We start from the raw sequence: 15,876 nt of genomic DNA on the forward strand, positions 1-15,876 counted from the left end.
TGAAATGTGCTCGTCGGATCAAGAGTCCCAGAGTTTAGACGCTGACCCTGAGCGTCTGCTCGCTCTCCTGGAAGAGGCCGTGTTAGCACGCAGTGTGTGACACTTCATTATAAGAGCACATTATTTCAGTATCACAGTGGAAAAACAAGCACAAGCTCAATGGCCTCTCTGTGCTCTCCCCTGAGTGGGTGCCCCACTTTTACTGCTAACTTTCCCCGAACTTTCCAGAGCCAGGGGCCCCGCCGCCGGCAGCTGGAGCCACATCAGGATCTCATCAAGGGGGACTGGTCCTTTACATTTCTTTAAGCTTCTCTGTGTCTGTCATCTCCTCTCATGAGTATCAATACAAGGCTCCTTGTGACGGAGGAATGTTTCCTCTCTGTGTTTGATCAGATATGATGACACAGCAACGTCCCTTCACTACTGTGATGAACCTAGCTTCATGCTAACTCTCTGGATTCAGATGTTTCCAGGTTGGATCTCAAATATTTTGTTGTTGCATCATCTCTCTCCTCTTCTCCTCCACAGCTGTATGAACTGGACAGAGACCCAAAGAGGAAAGAGTTCCTGGATGACCTCTTCAGCTTCATGCAGAAAAGAGGTACGGTGTACAGTTCTGTTGTTTCCCCTCTCTGATACACCTCCATCTGTTCCTCTAACATTTAAGATCACTTGGCTTGATCTCCATGTCCTAGAAACACGTATCAGAGGGGGATGACACCCCTCCCCTCCGATCTCTCACTGACATATGACACAGCACCCTCTTCTCATCTTTCACTCACATGGGCGGGGTCTTTATTCACTTCGGAGATGATTGCTTTATAGCCTCGCAGCCCCCTCGTCATTCCCAGGCTATAAGAAGAAAGAGAACAGCGTGTCGTGCCCAGGAGTGGATTGGTTTACTTTCCAGTACTGCTGCTTTTCACACTCCTAACTACGCACACAAACACACACACACACACACGCATGCTCACTGAAGCAGCCACCATGCAGGGGCTTCACAGCATCAGAGCTGCAGACTCAGCTTCTCCTCCTCGTCCACACAGCTCAATACCATGTTTGAGCATTTCTAGGTTTATCAGGAACACAACAAACCAACACCTCCAAATGTTTCTGTGGCCATACATAAGAAGCAGCTCTGCTCATTTGGAAGAAATTTATTATTTATGATAAGAAGTTAATTAAAAAGTGAGGCGACAGACGTGTGTGTGTGTGTGTGTGTGTGTGTGTGTGTGTGTGTGTGTGTGTATGCAAACTGTAAAAGCAGCATTTAATGGTCACAGTGTCAGAGCCAGCGGGAGTGGGCGGGTCTGCAAAGTCCATTCTGAGGATGTCAGAGCGCCATCTGCAGGTTGTTCTGGTCACTGGGGCATCATTATCAGACATTGAGCTTTAGATTTGGATCTCTGAGAGTTAGAGAGAATAAAATCTGATAAAGCATTAAGGTTAAAGGTTTAATTTCCTTAATCCTTACTGGGAAAAAGACACATTTTACACATAAGGATAACAGAGGGGGACATTTTTGTAGCATTTATTTTATTATTTTTTCAAGATTTGTTTTTATTAACAAAACTCAGAATTTACAATACAGGTACAATATTCAAACATATTTTTATTTGTTTTAAAAAATTAAAAATTATAAAATAAAATGGATTAATTAATATATACACATATAAACTGAAATTAAAAAATATATAAATATTAATAGAAATAATAAGAATAAATAAATAGATACATATTTGATTTGATTTGATGACTTTATTTCGAACATGTAAAAGTAAAAAATACAATTTAAAAAAAGCAGAAAAGAAGAAAGAGTTATACAAACATAGAATAAAAAGAAACAGTTTCACAAAAGAAACAAAATCAATATTAGCAAGCAGTGAAACAATTTACTCTACATGTACGAAAAGGAGTAGGAAGAAGTTTAAAACTTATCTAATCCTACCCCTCTATTCACACATGTCAAATCTTCATATATTCTCTTCATATTTATGCTAACAAACAAAAGTAAACCCCTCGTGATTATATACACTTGTCTTCCTCCTTGTACCTTATTAAAATCATTTCTTTGTACTTCTTGAATTGAATTATGTTCAGACATTGCTTTAGTTCCATACTGAGACTGTTCCATATTTATGCTGACATACACGTATATATGTACTGGACTTGTAAGTTATCTACTAGTTTAGAGAATATATAAAGTAATGTTAAGAGAAACAGTTAAAGACTCCTCTTAAAGATTTATCCTTATTTAATGACATTAAATAAATCTTCTCTCTGAACATTTTCAAATACCTTTCAGTCACTGTAGTGATGTTTAAGGCCGTATCCTGTTTGCTTTGCTGTGTTTCTCACATGCAGAGGCTTAGATGAAAATTGTCATCACTTCAAAACATCACTGCTGGAGGGAACCTCACACTTCTCTTTCATTGTCCTTTATTTTCCTACGTGTTGATAAAACACTTTGTAACCCTGTTTTAAAAATTGCTTTATAAATCAAGATTATTATAATAGTATTGTTACATAAAGGAGCCCTGTTCCCAAATATGATTAAAGGCATCAACCTCAGCAACGCTTACATGTCTGGAGCCTCATGCTAGCTGCTTTATTATAGCATGAACATCATCCTAAGACTGTGTTCTTCCTTTGTCTTCACATGATGTGTCCCTGATGTTAAACTACCAGCTACTGGTTGGACCTTCACTTATCATTACAATGCTGATCAGCCTAAAACATGTTTGTCTGCTAAAGGATAAAAAACTCTACAACTGAAGTAAAATTATTTTAAAATATTATTATTTAAAATTAAATAATGTTAAATAATATCACAATATATTTGAATATGAATATATCACTTGTAATATTGTATTTGATAATACATTAAATATTTAAATACTACTATACTAAATGTAATATTAAATTACGTAATATCTGAAACATTCAGTTATTAATATGTATTATCTTTAATGTTATATTAAATGTTTAAATATAATATATTGCATTAAATATTATATTTAATATTAAAATAAATCCTTAAAGTATTAAATTTGATCTTTTCATTGATGTCAAGTTAGGTTTTTTTATATTTATATTATATATTATTTATATATTTTTTGGCTTTACGTTCATATTTGTTGTTATTTATCCTCCTGATTATTTCCTCTTGTGTTCTTGTTGCATGTTTAATATTCATGTTGTGTATTTGTCCCACAGGCTGTGTTTCTAAAGGAAGCCGCGTGCCGTTAACATGAAAAGAAGTTTCCTGCATTGCCATGTTTCTTACACTGTGTTGACCTTTTCCCTCTGTGTTCATGTGTGTGTGTGTGTGTGTGTGTGTGTGTGTGTGTGTGTGTCACTCCAGGAACCCCGGTGAATCGTATTCCCATCATGGCCAAGCAGGTCCTGGATCTGTACATGCTCTACAGGCTGGTGACAGAGAAGGGCGGCCTGGTGGAGGTCATCAACAAGAAGCTGTGGAGGGAGATCACCAAGGGACTCAACCTGCCTACCTCAATCACCAGTGCAGCCTTCACCCTTCGCACACAGTCAGTACACACACACACACATGCAAACACACACACACACACACACACAGTGGAGAGATTTCTTGATGCAGACAAAATTCTCTTTCAAGCGTTCACAGCTGCGAGTTAATGGGAGTCAGTTCATGTGGTTGCATCAGAAGTCAGCAGCACCTCAAAGCTCTCTCTCGTGAGAAGGAGGTTTTCATTTCCAATCATAGCAAATCACACATTTCTAAGAAGCAGAGTCATATATGTCCTCACTTTCACTTTTATTTTCCCTTGTATAACTGAAACTCCAAAAAACTAAAGGTCAATAATTTCCCACATTTATCTTCTCAGTGTGTCATTCTTCTCGTTATAAGAAATTTTGTGTAATACCCCTTTAAGTTGAGAAAACCCCTTTATTTTGTATTTTAGATTTCAATTATGTATTTAAACTTATATTTCTCAGCTCAGGAAATCCCCTCAGAAAATAAGAGTCTGATGTGTTCCCTCCAGATACATGAAGTACCTGTACCCGTATGAATGTGATAAGAGGGGTCTGAGTAACCCCAACGAGCTCCAGGCGGCCATCGACAGTAACCGACGAGAGGGCCGACGTCAAAGCTTCGGGAGTTCCCTCTTCACCTACTCGCCCAACGGGACGCCCACCATGCTCTCCTCGCCGAAGCTCCCCACCTCCAGCATGGGCCTGACTATGGGCACCAACGGGGCCTCGTTGACCTCCATCCAGAAGATCAAGAAAGGTGCTCATTACAATCCTACCAGATTATGAATTCTGCACGTGGCTGTGCCTCAACATACCAAACCAAACATGAGTCTTGTTCTGAAGTTTCCTCTTTCTCTCTCTCTGCTGCATCTGGTAAGAAGAGGAGGGATGCCAGTCACTGCCGGGGCTCGGTATGGCTCGTCTGCCAGTGGGGGCGCTGGCGGGACACTCGGTGGCTGCTGTGCAGGCGGCGGCGGCAGCTCAGGCAGCGATGGCGGCTCAGGTGGCTCAGGTGGCAGCTCTGGAGCAGCTGAGGGAAAAACTGGAGGCCGGAGAGCCACCAGAGAAGAAGATGGCGCTGCCGGCCGAGGAGCACCACCGGCTGCTGCAGAGAGCGCTGCAACACAACCTGCTGGCTATGACCGCTCAATTACCCATGAACATCCGCATCAATAACCAAGGTACTACATGCACAGAGTCACCGCAGAGAGCAGCTCACAGGACATCAATAAATTAAATAATAATAATAATGACTTTGTTTATTTAGCAGCTTTAAAAACAAAGGTTTACAAAGTAGTTTGACAAACAAAGCATGGCAGGATTCGGATTACATAATAAACCTTTAACAGACAGAGGAGTGAAGAAATTCTAACAATGCAAAATATTTAGAATAACAAGCAAAATTTAAACGCATAAATTAATAAATAGATTTAAATAAATGTATATAAATTAATTAATTAATTGAATTAAATAAAAACAGATAGATAAATAAATGCATTAAATGGACAAGGATAGATTAAGAACATTAAAATAATCCTAAAAAAGGAAATAATAAAACAATAAATAATCAAATACAATTAAAAACAATTATTTAGTAAGATAAAAAATAAAAATAAATAAATAAATAAAGGCATTAAAGGAAAATAAAGATGTTTTAAGAAGACGATGATGACACATCAGAGAAAATAGAAAAGGATAAAGAACATTAAAATAATAAATAAAAAAAAAAATAATAATAAAACAATATATAATACAATTTAAATAAAAACAGTTATTTAGTTAGATAAAAAATAAATAAATAAAGGCATTAAAGGACAATAAAGATGTTTTAAGAAGAAGATGACATCACATCAGAGAAGTTAGAAAATAGAAAAGAATAGATTAAGAACATTAAAATAATACAAGAAAAAAAAAGAAATAATAAAACAATAAAATAATCAAGTAAAACTAGAAACAATGATTAATTAGATAAAAAATAAAAATAAGAAGTGGTAAAGATAGTGAAGTTAAGTATAATCAAGTTGGTGTTAAGGAGAGATTTCAAAGATGTCAGTGACTCTGTGAAATGATAAAAATGTGCCTTTAAACTGTCTCTTTACATGACTGAAGGTTGATTTGTCACCACATTTATCTCAAGATGTTTAAACGTAAAACCACTCAGGTAAACTAAACCTTTTCTTTTTAACTGTATGTTTAAAGGAGTGTGTACGTTTGTTATGTCTGTGTGTGAGCGGTTTCATCTGATTGGAAAAGGATAATGTGGTTCAACCGACATCAATATCTGCATATCATCTGCATAAAAACACAATTATAATCCCTGCTGATCGATCGCATGTCCTCTGTGTAACATGCACAAGCCTCCAGGGATTCAAAATCCACATTCATGCATTTGATCAATGAACACAGAAAGTGTTTTCCCACCGAGAGTGACGTCTGCTTTTCAGAACGCATCTCCCCAGAAAGTAAAAAAAAAAAAACAGACTACTCGAAACTTGACTTTTGAGAATTTCCTCTCATGTTAACGAAGACTCATCTCTGCGTCTGGGTATCACTACATCACACTAACTCAGGGAACCATCATGGATAAAACAATAAATAATCAAATACAATTAAAAACAATTATTTAGTAAGATAAAAAATAAATATAAATAGATAAATAAATAAAGGCATTAAAGGACAATAAAGATGTTTTAAGAAGAAGATGACATCACATCAGAGAAATTAGAAAATAGAAAAGAATAGATGAAGAACATTAAAATAATACAAGAAAAAAAAAGAAATAATAAAACAATAAAATAATCAAATAAAACTAGAAACAATAATTAATTAGATAAAAAATAAAAATAAGAAGTGGTAAAGATAGTGTAGTTAAGTTAAAGCAAGTTGGTGTTAAGGAGAGATTTCAAAGATGTCAGTGACTCTGTGAAATGAGTCTTCGTTAACATGAGAATTTCCTCTCATGTTAACGAAGACTCATCTCTGCGTCTGAGTATCACTACATCACACTAACTCAGGGAACCGTCATGGATAAAACAATAAATAATCAAATACAATTAAAAAACACAATTATAATCCCTGCTGATCGATCGCATGTCCTCTGTGTAACATGCACATGCCTCCAGGGATTCAAAATCCACATTCATGCATTTGATCAATGAACACAGAAAGTGTTTTCCCACCGAGAGTGACGTCTGCTTTTCAGAATGCATCTCACCAGAAAGTTAAAAAAAAAAAAACAGACTACTCGAAACTTGACTTTTGAGAATTTCCTCTCATGTTAGCGAAGATTCATCTCTGCGTCTGAGTATCACTACATCACATTAACTCAGGGAACCATCGTGGATTTCATGTTTCATCTTGTTCTCCAGATTTGACACGAGCTGGGTTTCACACATTGTCACCTTTCGTGACGGTTATTGTAAAGACAGTTTTGAAGTCTTGCCACAAACCACAGTGCCCAGCAGCGAGGAAGTGAACATGCAGCGGGCCTATATGTTGTTCTTTTGAGCTTATAGAAGCAGCATGTATGTATACAGCACTTGTGTGCATTTATAAGCGCGGGGATTCCCTCCCGCCGCAGGCACTTTGATCCTATAGTGTGTCTCTGTTATCTGGTGGAACATGCAAACTGTTTCCAGTGCTGATAACACAGACACAGACGACCTCAGTGAAACAGCCAATCAGACGCTTCTTTTGAAGGCTGGTCCGATTGTTTAATCTCTGATAGAGACACAAAACAAAAACTGGAATCATTCAGAGACGTTCTGATAAAGGAACAAAAGAAGGAGTCAAAGAATGAAATATAATACTCCTTTAGTTAAATTCTTCTCCATATATTGAAAGAAGAGGGAATCTATATTTTTCATAATCAAACTTTCCACTCGAGGATTTTGCTGTTTTTATATTTAGTAACAGTTTTAAGAATGTATTTTTTTTTCTAAGTAAAACCGCTCTGCATTTTTTATTTTTTTGTACTAGTTAGAGAGATGACCTCTTTATTGAGATTTAAATATTCAACCAAGTACATTTACAGCCCAAAGATATAAAAGTAGAATTAGATCTGTCAACTGGGACTGAAGAATTCTTAAAATCTTTATGTTTAGGATGAATACTCTGAGGCTTTTACACTCATATCAGCTTAAAATCAATAAACACATTATCATAAAAATACATAAAAATAAAATAAAATCAATACAGCTAAATTAATAAAATAAGTAAGGGTATAGAGCAAAATTAAAAAAACAGATCAGTATAATAAATGAATTAATGAATAATTAACTGTTGATTATAATAATGCAGTCCAGGGATAAAAAAAAATAGCTCCAAATTAAAAGCCTGATTTAAAAAATATATTTATTTATCATGTAAGATACAGGCAGCAGAAAACCCCATATAATTGTTCTTCTTCTTGTTTATTAATAAACAAATCTACATAATGGTGATTCTTTATTTGAAACATGCTAATGTGTTTACTGTTAGCAATGATTTTGAAGGAAATCTTAAAAGACAGTATTTTGCTTCCTGAGAGAGAATCTTCTTTTTTGTTTCTAATAATAATAATAATAATAATAATAATAATAATAATAATAATAATCTTTATTTATATTGAACTTTTCAAAACAGGGTTACAAAGCGCTTTACAAACAAGAAAGAAACTAAAAGACATTAAAAGAGAAATTCAAAAATATTGGAAGAATTCAAAAAACAAACAATAAAATATTAAAATAATCAAAAATCTGAAATATAAAATATTTAAAAATATATCAAAATAAATAATCACATTTTTAAAATATAAAATCAAATTGTAAAAGAATAAAATCATAATGTTTATGTGTACATTAGAGGAAATCAAACTCTGAACCGTTGATCATTTATCTGTGACTTTTAATAAATCTACTGTGTAATCCAGTATGTGTTGTTAACACACGGCTCTCGTTTGTTGTTGTTGTTGTAGAAAGCAGACGGGACTCGGCCCTGAACCTCACCACCAACGGCACAAGCAGCATCAGCATGTCAGTGGAACTCAACGGAGTGGTTTACGCCGGTAAGTTTCTCTAACACGAAGCACAGATCGTCCTTATGATCCCCTCTTTCCTCCTCTGGAACTTTAAACTCAAACACAATCACTTTGAGTTTCATGTCTTTCTTTATACTCGTTCACAACCAGGAAACAAGAGAAAACAGACACGTAGCTTCTCTTAGCTCAGCATAGTTGGCACTGCCTTCCCTAAAACCACTGATCTGCCTGCCAACAACTTCAACACTTCAACACTTCAACACTAGCCATGTTATTTGTATCTTGTTTGTTTAATCTGTTCTCAAACAAGTCTGCGGTTAAGAGGAGTGTTCAGCATGTTGTAATTGTTTAATGACAGTTGCACAACAGCTGGGTGTGGTAACTTCACAGATTTGTTGTCACAGTGTGTGTTAGGAGTGATTTATCTGAGCGGCCAATATTCTTTCCAGACAGAAGAAGAGAACATTATTAAACGTTGCCTTCAGTTATCACGGCGTACGTGTTAGCCAAACGAGGCTAATCCCCTCTCAGCTCCACCTCCTTCAACAATCTCCTTATCCCGCTCTAAAGAAGAATGTTTCCTGAAATGTCGGACGAATTCTTTGAATGTTGAATAAGTTCTCTACATCTTATATCCCTTATGTTATGGTGGGTTAATCCTCTTTCCTTCTGGGCTTCTTCTGGTGCAGCGTTCAGCCTCCTCAGAACACTTCATCATTTCTCCTAGAACACCTTCCATACAATAATAACACTTGATTCCCAAAAGGAGCCGTCTATGTGTTTTTATTGTCAGGGCTTCGCTTTGTTGAAGTATGACAGCTTGTGCTTTATTTCCCTTCAGATATATAGAATATATTTCTCATAAAAGAGCACAGAAGGATGAAATAGAAATTGCAGAGTGAATTTGCTCAAATGTGTAACTGTCCCTTTAATTAAGCCTAAATTGAAAGTGCTTTCTTTGTCAATCAATCTTTATTTATAAAACAGAGCAGGTCTAGACCGTACTCTATGTTCTATTATTAACAAAGACCCAACATCAAGACAGGATCAGATCCAGTCCCATCTTACAGACAGGACTCAGTCTGATCTCATCTTAATCCACCATGAGCAGAGCACTTTGCAGCATTTAGCAAGTTACAGTGGCAAGGACAAACTTCCTTTAACAGGCAGAAACCTCCAGCAGGACCAGACTTATGTTAGACACACATCTGCTGAGACCTACCGTGTTGGAGAGAGGGATAGAGGGAGATGAAGAGAGAGAGAGATGATAGTGGTGAGAGGGATAGTAGTAGTTGTAGCAGCTGGAGTCTGGCATGTCCACAGCAGCAGAGATCCAGAGGAACCTACGAGACAAGGGAGCTCAGGGACTCCAGAAAGGTCTATGGTTAGTAACTTTAATGGGACAGGAAGAGTTAAAGTGAGAGACAGGCAGAGAGAGGAGAGAGAGGGAAAGACAGGATCCCAGTCTGTCAGTCTAAGCCTATAGCAGCATAACTAAGACCTGGTCCAAGCCTGATCCAGCTCTAACTATAAGCTTTATCAAAAAGGAAAGTTTGAAGCCTACTCTTAAAAGTAGAGAGGGTGTCTGCCTCCCGGACCCTGACTGGTAGATGATTCCAAAGGAGAGGTGCCTGATAGCTGAAGGCTCTACCTCCCATACTATTTATAGAGACTATAGGTATGATGAGCAGGCCTGCATGTTGGGAGCGTAGTGATCTAGAAGAAGGATTTAGGATTTAGAAGGAGCCGGTGTAGAGAAGCTAACACAGGAGAGATGTGCTCTCTTTTCCTGGTTCTAGTCAGTACTCAAGAGTCTTTAGAGTCTTCTTAGGACAGCCTGATGAAAGGGAATTTCTTTGTGTTCTAATGTTTTGGTTTCTTGTTTCTTTCCTAGGCGTCCTTTTTGCTCAGGCAGCAGGAGGCTCCGTCTTCTCCGGTGCGTCCGGATCGTCTGCCTCCAACAAGACGGCCAGCAGTCGTGTCGCTCCTCCTCCTCAGCAGCAGCAGCAGCAGAACACACCTACCTCAACCTCAACCTCCAGCAACTCATTGTCTTAACAAACCCCCCTGCCTTTACCCTTTATTATATTATTATTATTTTTTAAATACCACGCTAAGCAAAGCCAAAAAGCAACCTCATTTTCTACACAATCTATGCCAAAAAGAGAAGAACCGTAAACCTTACACAAAGACAAAAAAACTGAAACTCAGATCACTTGAAGTACACTATCTCAGGTTTTCTCTCACCACCTCACCTCTTTTGTTCTTCACAGCCAAAGTGGTCTCAGAAAAAAAAGAAAAATGTCTCAACTGAGAGCCAGTATATGCTAAACGAATATGTATGCACAACCTGTGAATTATTTATTTCTGCATAAATGTACAGATTATCGGAGAACAAAAGAGAAGGTAATAACTAGGAAGGGTAATGCACTGTTTACACACACAAACACAGCTACTGATTGACGGCGATGTTTTATCCTCACGGGGAGAGATATTTTTATTTTATTTTATCTTTTCATTGTCATTATTATCATTATTGTTATTCTCTTTATTGTGTTTTATCATTTAAATCTTTAACCATCCTCTCAGTGCAGGAAAAATCTATATATTTAGAATTCTATAAAGAAAAAAAAGAAATATGAATATCTTCTATTTTTAATCAGAAAAGCTTTAAAGGTATATGTTGTTTTTTCTTCAGGGCATATAACAATGTACCGTTGTGACCTCATTTTGTGTAAAACCTTAGAACCTTATTCACGTGGCAGCCATGTTGGATCTGTGTGGATCTAGAGTTGCATCAGAGTCTCCAACTGGATCTCCTGCTTATTGATTGACTCTGTAACACATTGAATCCATTATTGATCGCTGCCAGAGGAGGGAGTGGCTCATTAGCTTGAATGCTACGTTCCTGCTACGTTCAGGTCGCTGTCGTGGTTCTTCTTCCTGAGACAGCCGGCTCATTTGGATCTGATTGTCCTCGCCTGTTTGTTGACGTACGGCCAGTTCAATGCATAGATGCATAGTCACGCCAATCTGGCTTCAGTTAGTGAACCCTGACGTTGGAGACGGGTCAGGTGTGCAGGTGTGAAAATGAACTGAAGCCTTTCTTGAGGATGTTTTTTCTCACTCGCTGGACTTTCTTGGCGTCGGCGGCGTCCACGCCTGACCGCTCCTGTCGCGAATCACACACAGTTCTGATTGTTCTCAGGTGTCTGTCTGCTCATCTCTCAGACGGAGCAATGTTTTCAACATCTTTCTCTGCAGAAAGATCAATATTTATCCTTTTTCTAACTTGGCCTTCTTGTGGAGTGATTGTCTTAAGGTCACATGCATGCCCGTATTTGTACATAAAGCCCTTCAGGAGTGAAACAGGAAAGGTGTCTATTCCTGTCTTAAATTCACACCAATCATCGTGGAGACTCTCTCATGGACAATCGGGTGTCAGGAGATTCTCTTCCTGACAATTATTTCTGCAGTTTTTCGTGTTTTTGTATCATAGATGACAGATGCTTTCATTTTGTTGTTTCAGCTTTGTGTTCTGCATGACTTAGTGCTTCTTCTGATCCAAGTGCTTGTTATCCTGAGCTGGGACAAAGACGGGGGCTCCTTGAGGCCAGCTTGACACCCCGGTCAAGGGTGTAACGGAGAATGTCTTGTGATGCTCTGACTGTTTTTAGATGTTAGGATTTGGGCGTTTGACAATGTGAGCTCAAAGTGGCTCTCCTCAGCCGCGTCCGTTTAAGATTTATTGAAGTGAAATCAGCCGCACAGGAGATATCATATCATACATATGTAGAAGTGCATTTAGAAGCAGATCAATCATTGAGCTTTTTGAACTTTAACCCGCGTTACCTCTCTGGACTCTTGGCTGTTAAAGATTGTTACCAGCCCCCAACCCCTCCGCTATGCAAAGCAGCCTCATTCCTACTGACGTTAGGAAGTAAATCAGGCTTTGTGCGCGGGTTCTGTTCCAAGGCCTTAACTCAGCATGAGATGTCCATCGAGCAAGCAGTACCTCCGTCTAATCACTTTTTTACTGTTCCAGTCAAATATCACCAGATGGCTGCTGCCGCTTTGATTCTGGACTCGTGGCTCGGTGGGAAATCGCCCCCAGCTGCTCTGCAAACACTGCTCAGTTTAAAATCCTCTTTCTTTATACTCAGGGCGGCCTCAGTTGAAGACACAGTCAATGCCTGCTGCTCAAATTCAGAAAGATAGATCAGATTCACTTGATCATTACAAAAGGAAGGAGGAGCTTTAACTGGATTTAAGAAAAACAGAGTTAGACACCTGATCTGAGCGGTTGAGATCATCTCAACGAACAAATAACAAAGAAAACACATTTAATTTAAACAAATGATCAGATAAGTCATCAGACATGTAATCTGTTAAACCATTAATTTTATATAGTATTTAATAATTTTAAAGAATACATCCATGCATCATTAAATGTCATTAAGTGTAATTAAAAGGGAAAATACAACCTCACCTGATAGCTTTTAAATATATCTGATTACATAATCTCATATTTATTTAAGTATCTTTGAATAAAACATTCAAAGTTCTTACAAAAACATAAAATGTAATAATTTCTTGTAACTGCTACTCTGCTAGAAAAGCTAATTAGCTCTTAGCAGACTGCTTCATCCGTTCTTCTCTTTGCTATAATTTAAAATTCAGTACCTGTATCCTTATTTAAGGATAGAAAGCACCCTGTTCCTGAGGTTCTGGTGTATCTAAATATATTTTTTAATCCTGAGGAAACAGAACAAAAACATGAGTCAGCTTTTTCCAAAAGCTAGCTGCTAATGTAGCCCTGCCAGATCGAGTATAGCTCGGTTTCACAAGCTAGTTTTTATTCATTCTCCTGCAGTTTATTCTCCAATAACATACACATTATGTAGTATACTGAATAACCTTTAAAGCAAGGGGTCTGGTTTACTGTATATGTGAGTAAAGCAGCAGTCTCTGCAGTAATGGTGTACACACGCTATCCAAATCATGCTAACGCGACAAAACAAAAGAGACCAACTGTTTTAAACTCTGGTTATCATTGTCTCTGTGTGTGAGCAGATGCTGCTGTACATTTAATGTAATACTAAAGACACTCTGCTTTTGCTTTCTACATACACCGGGTCTCTTCCTGCTCCAGCAGCAGATGTCACAGTTGCTGGTAAAGGCTGACAATCAAGCAGAGACCTGCTGTGACTGAAAGCATTAGGTTTTGGGGGGTGCTGTTAGAGATAGCTAAATTAAATCAATACTGATCTAAAGGATCAACACAGCTTTTCTTAGATCTGACCCCGTGACCTCCTGGCCCACGAGGCAGCACTGAAGCACCTGCCCCTGCCCCCCTCCTCCCCTCCATGGATCCATGTTTATCGTATATCCATTGATCAGCTCTGTGAGGTATTTGCATTTGAACAGTGGAGGTACTGCGGCTCGCTCTCGCTCTCTTTACAGTACGTGCTCAGCAGCAATTTCAGGGATGGTTGGCATCTTGTTAATTCTGTGTTAGGGACAATCAGGAGATGTGACAACACTGTATACCTCCAAACACACACTGGCATCTGCTCAACCACAGTCAAAGCCTTGCTTCTACCTCAAGAGATTAAGCTTTAGGTAGGTTTCTTTGCTTCAGCCGCGACAGAGACGCTTCACTCTGACAATCAGATATCAGCTTTAAATGGAACCTTTCAATCAATCTCACTTATGCAAGTACAACCAGGAACGGCAGTGAAGTTGCTGTTTCAGCTCCAGGTTTGATGTCTTTACTGGGAGCTCCCCCTTGTGGAAGGTTTTGTTATGACGCACAATCAGTTCCCTTAAAGTCACAGTCTGTGTTTTTTATCTTCTTTTTCTTTAACAGCTTTTTCTTCCTGTTTGGGTCACAACGCTCCACAAACAGTATTGAGATAACTATGGGGCGGTGAAATGCTCGACTGGAATCAGACTCTGAACTTTTTTCTAAAAAGTTACACAACAAAACAATCAATAATGAAATGTAATGTTATGTTCCTTCATATCAGAGGTAGCTGATGTTTTATGTAAGAATGAGTCGGTCTCAGCTTTGGGTTCTTTGTGCTGTCGGCTGCTTTTAAACATCTCTGTGCTGCTTTAACTCGTAGGATGTAACCTCATGGATTGGACAATGCTGGCACATGACTCTCTGTTTCTGCAGTTCTTGGATATATTATCAATTTATCAAAGTTTAAAAGCTGGGGATGATTTCACTCTGCTGTTGTACAGATCAGAATAATGTCATAGCTGGGCTCACTTTTCAAAAATGCATTGCTTTTGTCTTCGAGCTTGGTGTCCTGGCTTTAAAAGGAGGCGATCAGAGCTTCCAATCAGCACAAACCAACCGTCTCACTTTGTGTCATTTTAGAAGGAAGTCATAAAAGTTGCTGCTTTAGTCCCACTGGAGCTGGAGCTCAAAGAACCGCTCAATGAAACCAAACATTGAGTCTGATTCTGCTCCTGCATGTCGGGATGGTTTAGCTGGAACATTTACTGGGGTGTGTGGGCTTTAGACTGGACTTCACCGCTGACTTTACCTCCATCAGGTGGACTGTAGACAAGAGAAATGATGAGGAATAACAAGATGCCTTCTGCTGTGACAATGGTTGTATGAATTAACCTTTATTACTAAGATTTATTACATAGAAGATTTCTGAAATATGGCTTTTTAGGGCTGTGAATTATATCATGTTTATACTTGTTTTATTGCTTTTTCTTTGCTCCTCTTTTCTCCTGAATTTGCTGTAGCATCCCCTGCACACAGAGATTATACATTTAGAGCAGATTCATGAACATAGCGATAATGATGATGATGATAATGTGATTAATTTAGGGAAGCATGTGTGTGTGTGTGTGCGTGAGTGTGTGTGTGTGTGTGCGTGTGAGGGGGGGCTTCATGTGTCTTCAAGTTAACTTCAGAACTGAAACAAGACTCTCGTCTTTTACGACTTCTCAGGAAAATCTACCTCTACCTCCAGTTTGATGCATTTAACCCAGGAAGGGCTCACGTTACAGTCAGCAGGTACACAGAGAGGAGGGGATGACGGGCGCCAAGCAAGGTCCAGAATGATTCTCAACATAGCAGCACAGTACTTTAGATGAGCTGTGATCTCATGACACACATGAGATTGTATTAAAATGAGTATTGTGCTGTGTTTTTATCGTTGTCTTAGCTGTAAACAAACACAAAGATGGATCCGTCACCCTGTAGGTGCACGCTGCTGAGACGTTCATTTTGGACGCAGTGGCTTTCCGTCTTTCTCTCTCTGTGTCGCAGGTTTGTAACGCTTCTGCTGTTAAGTTTATTTGAGCATCAACTACAG

General features: G+C 38.4%; 1 protein-coding gene across 1 annotated transcript in view; it reads left to right on the forward strand.

Moving 5' to 3' along the window:
* Positions 1-11,093, forward strand: part of arid3a (AT rich interactive domain 3A (BRIGHT-like)) — a 64,429-nt gene extending 53,336 nt beyond the window's left edge. Inside the window, exons 4-9 of the mRNA XM_034711965.1 lie at positions 529-601; positions 3,365-3,548; positions 4,026-4,273; positions 4,398-4,697; positions 8,471-8,560; positions 10,428-11,093. Coding sequence (XP_034567856.1) covers positions 529-601; positions 3,365-3,548; positions 4,026-4,273; positions 4,398-4,697; positions 8,471-8,560; positions 10,428-10,591 — 1,059 coding nt within the window. The 3' untranslated portion in view covers positions 10,592-11,093. The remainder of the gene's footprint in view (positions 1-528; positions 602-3,364; positions 3,549-4,025; positions 4,274-4,397; positions 4,698-8,470; positions 8,561-10,427) is intronic.
* Positions 11,094-15,876: the final 4,783 nt, after the last annotated feature.

This window comes from Notolabrus celidotus, chromosome 2 (genome assembly GCF_009762535.1).
Source record: "Notolabrus celidotus isolate fNotCel1 chromosome 2, fNotCel1.pri, whole genome shotgun sequence".
In the NCBI taxonomy this organism is placed as follows: Eukaryota; Metazoa; Chordata; class Actinopteri; order Labriformes; family Labridae; genus Notolabrus; species Notolabrus celidotus.